This window comes from Poecilia reticulata, linkage group LG14, assembly GCF_000633615.1.
Source record: "Poecilia reticulata strain Guanapo linkage group LG14, Guppy_female_1.0+MT, whole genome shotgun sequence".
Classification (NCBI taxonomy): Eukaryota; Metazoa; Chordata; class Actinopteri; order Cyprinodontiformes; family Poeciliidae; genus Poecilia; species Poecilia reticulata.
The window spans coordinates 6,724,143-6,736,205 of NC_024344.1; the positions used below are offsets into that span (position 1 = coordinate 6,724,143).

Sequence of the window (12,063 nt, forward strand, 5' to 3'; positions counted from 1 at the left end):
AGGAATAAGAGAAATCTACAGAAGAGAAACAAAGCCGATTCAAGTATTTGTGCCAAATTCAAAAGTCATGTTGACAAAATCTGTGCTTCAAGACCCACCCCACACTGACATCACAGACATGGCCACCGCTGACACATTCCTTGTATTATGCCACTCCTGTACCAGACAACATCAGAACCATCTTACCTGGGCTAAAGGGCAAACAGGCTCGACTGGTCAGAGATCCGAAGCAATCTAGCAGGCGAAAAAATATTATTAAACATGTCAATGTTTTCTAAATTTAAATATGTCTAAGGGGAGAAATTTAATAAAATACACTTTATATTGGCAACAACACAAGCAAAAATGTAAAAAATCTAAGCAGAGTAATTATAAAGGAAGCTATGGGTGAAAAACATGACTGATTAATTGAAAAGGTGCGAAACAGCATAAAAAGTCTAGAAAACAGCTGTAGACCATCAGTACTTAGAAAGCATCCCTTTTGCTATAATATAAAAAAAAAAACAAACTCACTGCACAAGAATCCATTGCAGAAGAAAAATTACATTGAAGCTGCTTTAAAGTTTGCTGTAGAACATTTAGAAAGCCCAGTTTATTACTAGGGAAATGTCAGGTTAAAGCTGAAATGATAATGACAAATGATATTCTTGATAAAAATTGAAAGATGAATCAGGTGTGGATTTCCAATTACGACAATAGTCCAAAAAAACATGTCTGTACAGATTTTGCAGAAAGGTAAACTGCTAGAACGACCAGACTGTTTTCTACAAACTTTAAAGTTTGTGGTAAAGATCAGTCGTACACAGAAACCACAAAAATGTCATGATTTGAAGGGTTTGCGTGAAAGAAGAGGTCAAAATCAAAACAGACCAATTTATGACTAGTTTCTTAAAACAGATGTTTTGAAGTAATTACAAAAAAAGTTTCTCTACAAAATGTTTCATACATACTCCAATTATTTTCCTAGTCATTTTAGGAGTAATTTGCTTTTATTTTGTGTTGAAAACTCACAAAAATGGCTAGGATAAAACTTTAATTTTACATTAAAAAACCCTGCATGTCTTTCAGCTCTGAAGAAAAATATGAAAAGCCAGAATAGATGGCCAGAAGAGGTTGGCTATATTAGCTGAAATGAGCAGAATTGTTTCTGATGTGTACTTGAATATAAAACGAATCCAAGTAAGTTTTGGTGCTGTTGTACCTTAGACCTATACTTTCCCTTTAGGGCAGGAAGACGGCAATCATTTACAATCTATACTTTATTCACAGGCAAAAACACAATAGAAATATAACTTACAAACTACCAGAGCATTTTGGATGTGATGGAGGTGCTTATGGTTTAGACTGGGGTAAAAAACAAAACAAAAACAAAAAAAGTTACAGAGCGCGAATAACTTTTACCTTTTCTCACAATCAGAGCAAATGGGTCCATAGAGTAAATGTTGGCAGTCAAAAACTCAAATGGTGGAGTTAAGACTTCAAAGATGGAATATTTTCAAAATTGTACTCAAGATGACACATTTTTACTCCTATTAAATTAAGGGTTTTAAATTTCTTTTCAAAGTATACTTTCTGAGTTTGCAAGACAGAATTACATTTCGGCTTCGTGCCCATGGGCGTTCGAGAACGCTATACATTATTTACAATATTTACAAAAAGAGTCCTCTAATCCTGTAGGTGTAACAAGTGCCGAGTTTAAATTCACATGTGCAAATACACATTTTCCTAGATTCCCCCATCGTTGGCGTTAAAATGTCCAGAGCAACACAAAATGTAGAGGAAAAAATAGTCTCTGGTTGTTTTCTGTTATTTCACTTCCATGAGCTGTTTAATGTCCTTAACGCCGTGCTCTTCTGCCACGGCGATGATGTGGTCCAGGGCGTTCACGCGTCCCAACATCCTCACCACTTCCCTTACTTGCTCCCTGATGGTAGGCATGGGATGTAAGAAATACATGTAAAACACAATATAACAACTACATTTTAACAAGGTATTTAGATGAAACAACAATAGAAGCTATTCCAATTGAGACAAACCGTCTTCAGTGTTATTTAGAGCTACTTGCCTAGTGGTGCGCCGCTCGTTATCAGACGCCCCCACACTGCTGCGGTGCAGTGTGTTGGCCAGGTGTGTGAGGTAGCGACACAGAGGCTCCAACTGGGGCAAGGTATGCTGGCCTTTCAGCCCAGAGAACCACTGGGCTGGCAAACACTCCATCACCTGAGAGGAGAACAGCAAATTATAACGCCGTGAATTATGTCACAGGGTTAAACATAGAAAAAGCTCACTACCTAATTTGTCAAGAGCTTTTCAAATGTAACTAAATATCTTTAAAAAAATAAATCAAATTCAAAATGAAAAATGCATCTGTGCTCAATATGTGGTTTGTTTTGACATGCAATGCTTATCACATCGTTTCAATTAAGCTAAGAAAGAAACACAGTTTAAACTCTGCATAGCAGAAAAAGGATATTCCAAATGCAAATTATTTTCTTTATGTCTTTAGAGCAATATTTAGAGAAGAGACTTGCAATCTAATTTATTTATAAAGCACTATTTAGAGAAGAAAACATTTAGGCCATTTCACATTCACAGAATTTAGATTGTGTTAATGCATGTTTATACAACAATGGAAAAAACTCCACACCGACTTCTCCCCTTCACATAATTGGAGGGACAGAAGACGGACAGAAAAAGACAACAAGTCCCAAACTTTTTTTTATTTTCCATCTGAATTTCTCACCTTCTGGCACTTCTGCACATTCTCCTCCCCGACATCTGTGCTCTGCAGCGCAGACAAGATGTATCTGTTAAGAGTGCTGTCCAAAGCCAGGTCCTTCAAACAGGAATAGGATAAGATGCCATCCCACTGAATGATGTTGCCCAGTAGCTATGCAAAGAGAGAGAGCAAAAAAGTCAAACATTGTCCCAATGTTGTTCATAAAAAGTTCAGATTTTCTGAATGAAATCAATCCATCAAGTTTATTTGTATAGCACATTTCAGCAACATGGCACTTCAAAGTGCTTTAAACCGTAAAAATGTAAAAAAACATCATAAACACATCATATAATCAGCAGCTGTGAAAACCAACAATAGACATAACATTTTATCAAATCAACAATACGCATAAAATTTGTTGGTCAATATTACATTTATTATGGTTAAAAAGCAACTCAATTGATTAGTGCATGTTACTCTGCAGTACAGTACTACTGCCACTTGTTTTTGATGATAATTTTTCTTTCGACAAAAAAAAAAGGGCAATTTTGTATTTTTAAATAAAGTGCTTTTCAATAAAAAGCACTTTAATGTATTTATGCTTAGTCAGACAGAAATGATCAAATTTAATTCCATAATCACCCTGACAACATAGGAACTTATGAGTTAGTTTGTCTTAATCTGATTTAAGAAAATAAAAACAGCATAAAAATGCCAATATTTGCACAGATACCTTCACACAGGACCAGAACTGTCGCTGGTAGAACAAGTATGCGCTGCTGTTCTTATTGTCCATCACACTGCATAACAGAAAACAAGAGTTGCTTATGATGATTAGATCCCCAAGAATTAAAACTAAGCTTCAAATTCTAACATTTCTCTGACGTACTTTTTAGGGTAAAGCGGAAGGAAGACATCCTCATCCAGAGTCCGTCTGGTTCGTAAGACTATTGTTTTCAAAAGCTCCTAGCAGACAAAGATAAGTTAGTTAGAATCATTTTATAACACTAAGCACATGTAGCTTAAATATTTTACGTGGCTGAAATAATTTGCATGGATCCATAAAAGCGTGCTCTACCTGTGTGTACTGGTTGTCTCCGTGCAGCACGGTCGGGTAACCTTCAGCGAGTCTGTGAATGAAGCTCACCAGCCTCGTTGTCTGACTGCTTGACAGCGGGTCCCACACTTGCTCTGCCAGCACTGCCACAAACAACACGACACATGTTGTACTCGTTTGGCCTCGGCAAACCAGTTTTAGTATCCCTTGCTGCTGCACAGGATTCACTACCTGATAGTTTGGAGAGAAGAACCTTCTCTACGATAGCAGGCAGCAAGCCGATATCCCCGTCGTCTTTTTCAAGCGTTCTGTGCTCCTCAAATCCATAAAACAGAAGCGACTCAAACCACAGCATGTACTCGAAGTTTGCACACGGCTCCTACATGAAAGTAAAAGAAATTAAAACAGAGCTCAGAATTAAGGGTCTGGTTTTCAATCACAAAATACCATTTGGATGAACAAATGTTTCTTTACCTCGAGGGGGTTCCACGTGATGAGCTGCATGCGAACTAAAGGGTTAAAGAGCTTGGGTAAGCAGAGGCCGATGTAAGCGTCTCTGTAGCAGTCGGGGTATTCCCTTCTCCAGACCTCAAAATGGGACTTGATGCAGTCAAGAGAATGAAAGTCCTCCACCGCATCCTCAAATATCTTTTTACTTTCTCCTTTGATGCGATCTGGATGGGACAAAGTGTGAGGACTGTTCATTTCTCAAGCTTTTTGTTGGCATTTCAATGCTCTCTTAAATAATTGGTATTTTTCACAGTTTTGCAGAAATTACCTCTCTCCATGTTGAAGCTGGTGATATCCGTAGAGGTTTCCTCGTCATCAGAGGACAGGCCTTCTTTATGCTCAGCCCTTTTTCCATTCTGCTCTCTTGCTTGTCGCCGACGAGTTCTGGATCCACACACAGAAGTAAGAACTTTAAAATAAGTACCATAGTGACCAATTCTGCAATTTGAAATAAGTCAGTTTGACCTTCCAAAAATTTTAGAAACAATTTAACCTTCCTAAATAGATTTTTATATTTTCTAAAGTAAAAAAAAGCTTGCTTTAATATGTCTTCAGTTATGGGATATCTGTAATATAAAATATTGCAAACTCATAGTTTTACAAAAGGAAAAAACGTGTCTACAACATTCCTGAGCAAAATTTGGATGGGGTAGAATTAATGCAAATGTTCTTTTCCAGTGAATGGTTTACTCCCAATTGGTTTGCTCTAACTGATCAAATACTATATTCCAAAAAAAAAAAACGAAATCTGAAAGTTATAAAGTTGCTGTTTAGCGTTTCAGAAGATAGCTACAATTTAAATTACTAAGCGAGAACTATGCATTCAATTTATTTTCCTTGTGGCTTATTATTTTTTATTTTCTCAACTGAATTCTCATTCTACCTTACGCCTGAAAGAGCAGAAGAGAAAAAAAAATGAAGGGAAAAGCAAATTATTGTCTCTATTAGTTTGATTCTTCCTCAATATAACCCTCTGAAAAATTACCCCCTCCGGTGGCTCTGGGGAGTATTGCAATCTTGGATGTTTTTAAAGTTGAAACCAGCTTCACACCCTGAGGAAGCTAAAGAATGAAGTCGTCCTACCTTCTTGCTTCTCTTTCAGCTATCCTCCTCTGCCGACTGTTCTCTTGGTATGCAGCACGGTCTCGACCGAATGAGTCCAGACTGGGCGCCATGACAGCTTTATCTGAAATAAAACAGGGTGAATGTTAAAGCCTGAACTGAATAGTGGAAAAAAAAACCCTTGAACTTTTTCCTATTTTGGGATGTAACCATAACAAGATAAGCTACATGTGTCGAGAATAAAAATGTTAATGCATGATAAAAGTATTAGCCTGGTCATTTTAACTTACAAAGCAAACTAAAATATGTGACCCTTCCAATTCTTTCAGTATATGCAGCAATAAGCTCAATCTGTCAAAAACTGTGTAACATTTCTTAAAACTTACCGTGCTGCAACTGCAGACATGTTACAGAACATTATGTTACCCTGTTAATCAGAAACCAATGTTGTTTGACATCTTTTATTTTGTTGCTCTTTACTTGAGGCAAGTTAAAACATCCAGCTGCAAAAGTCAGCAACTCAGAAAGGTCTTTTCCCATCGTCATACATACTCAATCACACAAATCATCAATCACATAACTTTAATCATATTCCCAAGAATACTGCAATGTGTGCAGAATGGAGCAGGAATGTGAAAAACACACACACACGCGCAAGCATACATTCAGATATAAGGGAAACTAACGAGGCCGTTTCAAATAAATCATAAAAACCTTCAAGATGGACTGACTTGAAAGGCTTGCAAACTCCGACGATTCATCTTTAATATCATCCTGTCTTCTCTGGACAAGCCGTGCAGCCCGTTGCCTTAGTAACTGGTGCATGGCAGCCTCCAGCTCCAGGACAGCAGGCACCTGAAAGATATGATGCTTTCTGTGACCTCTGACCCAGCAAAGGTGGGACTCCGAGTCAGAGGGGCTTCTTTGGTCGGACAACTTAAAAGACACATGATGGACAAAACACTGCTGGGGGAAAAAAGATCCTTGGAGTAAAAAACAAACAAAAAAAAATAATAATTTATTCTTAGAGCTGACTCCATCATGTTAACTTTGAATGTTGTAGACTGAAGTTGAGACAAGAGTGAAATGCAGAAGATACAGAAAGCATACCATTCCATTACAAACATTATATACTAAATGAGAAGAAACAGAACATGGTTTCAGATCCATTCATCAAAATCTTCTGTACACTATGAGCTGAAATCTGGTGCTGCAAGGTCAAGATTAAATGATTCTGTCTGGACATGCATGTTGCTGTAAATATATTAGAGATGCACCAATCAGAAAGCTGTGGCAGATTTTTGTTCTCTGGCCTTTGTAAATCATGCCGATCTACATTTTGACCAATTCTGACTTCTCCCTCAGACCTTCATATCACAAGCAGCCATTAAAATTTTACATCATGGGCTGAGACAACATCATGGCGTGTTAAGAGAGCAGTTGCTGAAAAACAAGCTTTACTATTATTTAAGAAAGGACTAAATGTTTAGAGTTGAAATAATTAATTTCCTTTAGCATCTTAAATTAGCTGTTAATGCAATTAGCGTTACAAAAGATGCACTTATTTGAATTCCCTAGAAAATATTGACTAACCTAAGATTCTCAAAAGGTCACCAAACTTATCAAATCATGTACATTTAAAAATAGAAAAAAGTGATTATCTCAAAAGGTTAAAACTGAGCCTGTACTCCTTTCAGCCTTGCTGTTGTCTGCTGAAAATGTCACTCTCTTGAAACCTGAATAAACCAGATTTGTTTTGAAGATCAGTAGAAGACATTCATTTTAAATGGATTCTTAAACCTTTGGGTATCCTCTGACAATTTTGAAAACCTCACATGCTTTGAACCAAATTCGCTCAGAACCAAGATTCAAAATGAAGAGTGTTGCCGTCAATGCACCTGGCTCTTAAGTACCGTATTTTCCGCACTATAAGGCGCACCTAAAAACCTTCAATTTCCTCAAACGCCGACAGTGCGCCTTATATATGGACCAATATTGAGCCACAACAGGTCTAGCAACTACGGTAAGCAGCCGCCGACTTCATTTTCGCCCGTAGAAGAAGTGCACGGTGCATGCTGGGATAGTTGTCAGAATGCTGGTTTGTTAATAAAGTTTGACTGACCTATCTACCTACCGACCTGATAATCAGGTCGTCTGCAGGTCATTTAGAACCACATTCTCCACGAACATGCTGTGCGCGAACGGAGAAGGGTGACCATCGTCCGGCCACGCCCCGGCCCAGTCGCAGAAGGCTCTACTCGCAGGCTGGAGTCGGACTGTTATATTGTTATTCACTTTAGTGCAGCTCCATCTAGTGGATGCATTACGTAACTCCAGCCTCTCCTGCAGCGTCTATTCTATGCGCCTTATATATGAAAAAAGTTTTAAAATAGGCCATTCATTGAAGGTGCACCTTATAATCCGGTGCGCCTTATAGTGCAGAAAATACGGTACATATACATGATGCAATAAATGACTGGAAAAAGATTTGTGAGTTTCTAACTGGATAGTTAGAAACTCACAAATCTAACTGTGACCTGAATATGACCTGACATATTTTGCCTCGTGGCCATTTCACGTGTAGGGTCAGGGACAGGTAAGCTGGAAACCATATAAATCCAGTCAACAGACAATTTCTCTGTTCATCTCTAAAATTTACAAAGATTTATCTTGAATGCATGAGATATTTTCATTTTATTCTACAAATCTGCACTCATCTTTATTTTTTTCCTGATATGAATGAGCAGACATTCCCCAATTCACTACATTCTACTGTATAAGAAAAATACTTTTTTTCCATGCTGCATGTGGATTACAATGGAATTTATTTTTAAGACTTCATCTGTTTAAAATTCACATAAAAGTTCCCAGATTACAGACACAAAACAGCAAGCAGCTTATCAAACTGCAGATAAATTCTCCCTTACCTTTTCACTGAAACACTCAAGCAAGTCTCCAACATACCCTCGCATCTCTTGCAAGAATTTATATCGATCTGCATTATCATTGGATGAACCCTCAAGCTGCAGGATGGTGCTCTCAGAGGCTTCTAGCTCATCTCTGATCTGTTCGTAGCGTTTGATGTTCGCGTTGTGGCCTGCATGCATTTGGGCAAGCCTAAAGACACATGAAATACAGGGGGAAAGAAGAGTTAAGGGTGCGTAAGACAGGGAGAGAGAGACAGTCAAAAAGAGAACAATCTAAACTCATAGTGGAGACATATTTTTTGCCTCGTGGCCATTTCACGTGAAGACAGCTTTGCTGGGTCATCAGGACCAACGCACATTGAGAGGGCAGCGGGTGAGGTGAGCACTGATATTAGACGTTGTGTCAAACTCTTGCAGAACCTACCTATCCTGCAGGCGCTTCTTTACCAGATCAATGGACACGGGGGTTAGATCACAAATAGGGGCCCCATAGCGAACAGAACCATTGTCAGAGAGGCTGGGTATCTTTCCAGGCTGTGGAGCCACTGAACTGTAGGTGAAAGGCATACTGTAGGAGGAGCCGTAGGGCTGAGTCTCATAGCTGTTTTGGTAGTAGGCTGTGTTGTCCTCTGGCTGACTGCTTTGAACCTGACCAACAAAAATAAAACATAAGCTTGATTAATATCACTGCTAAATTAAAAAGCAACAACAGATTAAAAAAAACAACGACGTCGCAATGGTTCATACAAACTTTTCATGCAGAGATACGTTTCCAGGAGTAAATTAGCTCGAAGTTCTCAGTTCACTTTTGGGTGATTTTTAAAGTACAAACACAAAAGTTCAAACAAAATTATTTCTATTGTGAGGCCAGGCTTTAAAAACAAAAACAGTAAAAACCAAGAAGGAAGCTTACAAGAAACATAAGAGAAGAAAGCACAAAAGTAAAAGGAGAGAGGGGAAAATAAGTTGAGAAGAAGAAAGTTAGGGAAGAAAGCAAATGGAAAAGGGGAAAAAATGACAGAATGAAGCAAGAGAAAAAGAAAGAAGCTAGAAATGAAAAGATGCAGTAAAATAAGGAAGGTAAAAACGAAGAACAAAAAGAAGAAACAGAAAAAAGTAGAGAGGGAAAGGAGATGGGAAGGATAAGTTTAAAAATAGGATTATTTCCATACTTTTTAAAGCAGTGCAGAAATATTTCTACCAAATTTTACAATCAAAAATTTCCAAAACCAAAAGTTTCATCTTTCTATCACATCTTCCTCAGATCAGAAATTTGATTTCCCAATAAGTATCTAACAAAGAAACAGACAAATTTTGTTTCTCTAATTGAGAACCATTTCACCTGTTAGTGGAGCGGGATAAAAAGCTCAAGAATTTAAGATAACAACCTCCTGCCACTGCAACTCAAGATTTCCAAAACGACGCACGTAATTTCAAAAACCCAACATGAAGTCAGAATACTTCACTGCATGTGAGAGATGCTGCTCACCTGGGGAATGCTGATTCCTTTCCTAATCTGTTCTTGCTCCCAACGGCTTACTTCCTCATCTTGACCTGTATCCAGTGCTTCGTCATCGCTACCCTCAATACCTGCACGCATTTGGAGAGGACATCCATGTCAGCTGATAGCAATAATACGGGCAAATGTATTTGCAAAATTCAACACTTCATGGCAGTACCTATCTCTTCAGCGATCTTCTGCCTCTGACTTTTGTTCTTGACACCACTGAAGCGGATCCTCTTCTCGTCTTCATCTTCGTCATCGCTGCAGTCCCTGTCCTCTTGTGTCATACGTTTCGTCGAAGGCTCGGCCTCCACCAGAGGAGCTTCCCCTCCGAGCTCTCTCGCTAGCTGCCGACGCTTCCTTGCAGCGTGGATGAATGCTGCATCAGGGATCTCTCCTGAGGGTAGAATCAGGACTTATTAGGTTGTCAGCACTTGTGCACTTATACATGTGAATACGATAACATTTTTCAGGCTGTCAGTTAGTGAGGGACTTAACTTAAAAAATATGACAGCTAACTCCATGTGAACCAGCTAAACCAAAGAGTTTTGAAGAGAAGGTTTTGAAATAGGAAGAGTACCTGGCTTCAGGCTAGTGAGGGATGACAGTGTGTTGAATGATGATCCCACGTTCCTGCCCCTGGACAGTTGACCCCCTTGGGCTTTTGCTTCTTCGTTCTGTTCATCTCCACTCTCCACTTCCATCTCCTCCTCTCCGTGTTCACTGTTGCCTCTGCTGATAGCCTCCTCTTTCACAGTAAACACAGGCTGAGGGGGAGCGTCTGGGGAATACATGCGTCAAATGGTAATCTTAAAGGAAAAGCATGTTTTGACTGCACCATATTTATTACTGCAGCAAATCTGTATATATTCCAACTCGCATTTGAACAGTCTGTGAAAGCAGAGGCAATCTAGAGCCCAGGGGTACACAAGTACTGACGCGCTTCAATTTTTCTGCGTGATCTCGTGATGTTGCTGCAAATTAATAACAGCGGATCTCACCTGATTTGGTTTCCTGCTTGACATTTCCCGATTTCTGCAAATCTTCCTTGTATTCTTTCTTCAGCTGCTTGACTATCTTCTTGCTGTGGTTGGGTTTCTTCACTCGGAACACCTCGGATCCCTCTGTCACAATAACCAGACAGACAAGGATGAGAACAGTTTACAGGAAGGGAATTCATTAAAAAACGTGACTGCATAATCTAGTTTTGTGTTGTAGCTATATGAAAAAGGTTCAAAAGCGCTTCTGTGGCTAAGGTTGAGTGGTTAGCTACTTTAGCACTATTACCTTCGTCATCGTCAAAACTCAGCAAACTGGCTTTAGTCGGAGGAACTACCACTGGAACTTCTTTGCACTTCTTTTCCTTCTTCACGGGTCTCATGGTGTTCAGGTTTGACAGAAAGCCGTTACTGAAACAGTTCTCCTCGCTGCTCGGAGCCCCGCTGGTCTCAATGAACGGGATTTCAACCACAGGCCCGAAAGAGGTGGGCGCAAAAGACTGCGGCTGGCTCTCCTCCAGCTCATCCTCGTCGGAGTCATTCCTCCGCCGCAAATTAGCTCGTTTCGCCCTTTTGAACATTATGTTAATCCCTTAAGGGAAAAAGCGCATAACGCAACAGCCGAACAATGCAAACAAAGCTTATAAAACAGATATATCAAATGCACACTGCATGGCGGCCATTTTCTGTCTGAGTACTCGCTCGTTTTTTCTTCATTGACAATAAAAGTGGAACACAGCTGGTCTTAGAGAGATGCTGCCACCAAGCGGGCGCAATTGTAATAGGCGCTTGATACAGACGCCCAACAAAAACCATGTTTCGATGTTTTACTTTGTAGAAAACCAACAGAAACAAATCAAAGGTATGACACAAACTAATTTATGCAGCAGAACACAAGGAGGGATAGTAAAGTATGCATTAGAAGACGATATTGCCCTGTTCATTTAATTTTTCAGATCAAACAGTGAACTTTGCCTTTCAAATTCAAATACCTGCGTAAAAACTCCATTAAAATGATTTTACAGCTTCTATCTATAACTGCTAGGCAAATGTTCTTATATTTTCTGTGTTCTGAGATTTTTATCGAGATGTTTATTTAGTTTATTCATTTTGAATGGCATTCTATATGATTCATTCAAATGTGTCAATTATTCTGCACTTACAAGTGCTTTGAGACTTTAGGAAACTGTTAAACCTGGTTGAGTAACCTCATATTTGGTCCAGGTTTTATGGAAATCAAACATTTGATCAAACAAACAAATGACCGTGTCTTGTAAATAAGTGAA

At 39.1% G+C, this 12,063-nt stretch overlaps 1 protein-coding gene across 1 annotated transcript; it reads right to left on the reverse strand.

The window, feature by feature from the left end:
* Positions 1–1,241: 1,241 nt before the first annotated feature.
* Positions 1,242–11,485, reverse strand: paxbp1 (PAX3 and PAX7 binding protein 1). The gene is made up of 18 exons (XM_008427175.2): positions 11,067–11,485; positions 10,781–10,903; positions 10,360–10,560; positions 9,955–10,176; positions 9,765–9,865; positions 8,700–8,923; positions 8,276–8,465; positions 6,080–6,203; positions 5,370–5,472; positions 4,555–4,670; positions 4,251–4,450; positions 4,008–4,155; positions 3,798–3,919; positions 3,609–3,685; positions 3,453–3,519; positions 2,744–2,890; positions 2,066–2,220; positions 1,242–1,924 (listed from the first exon to the last, which is right to left on the reverse strand). Exons 1-18 carry the CDS (start codon positions 11,356–11,358, stop codon positions 1,807–1,809), a joined length of 2,730 nt encoding a protein of 909 aa, XP_008425397.1. The 5' UTR covers positions 11,359–11,485; the 3' UTR covers positions 1,242–1,806.
* Between the last annotated feature and the right edge of the window lie 578 nt (positions 11,486–12,063).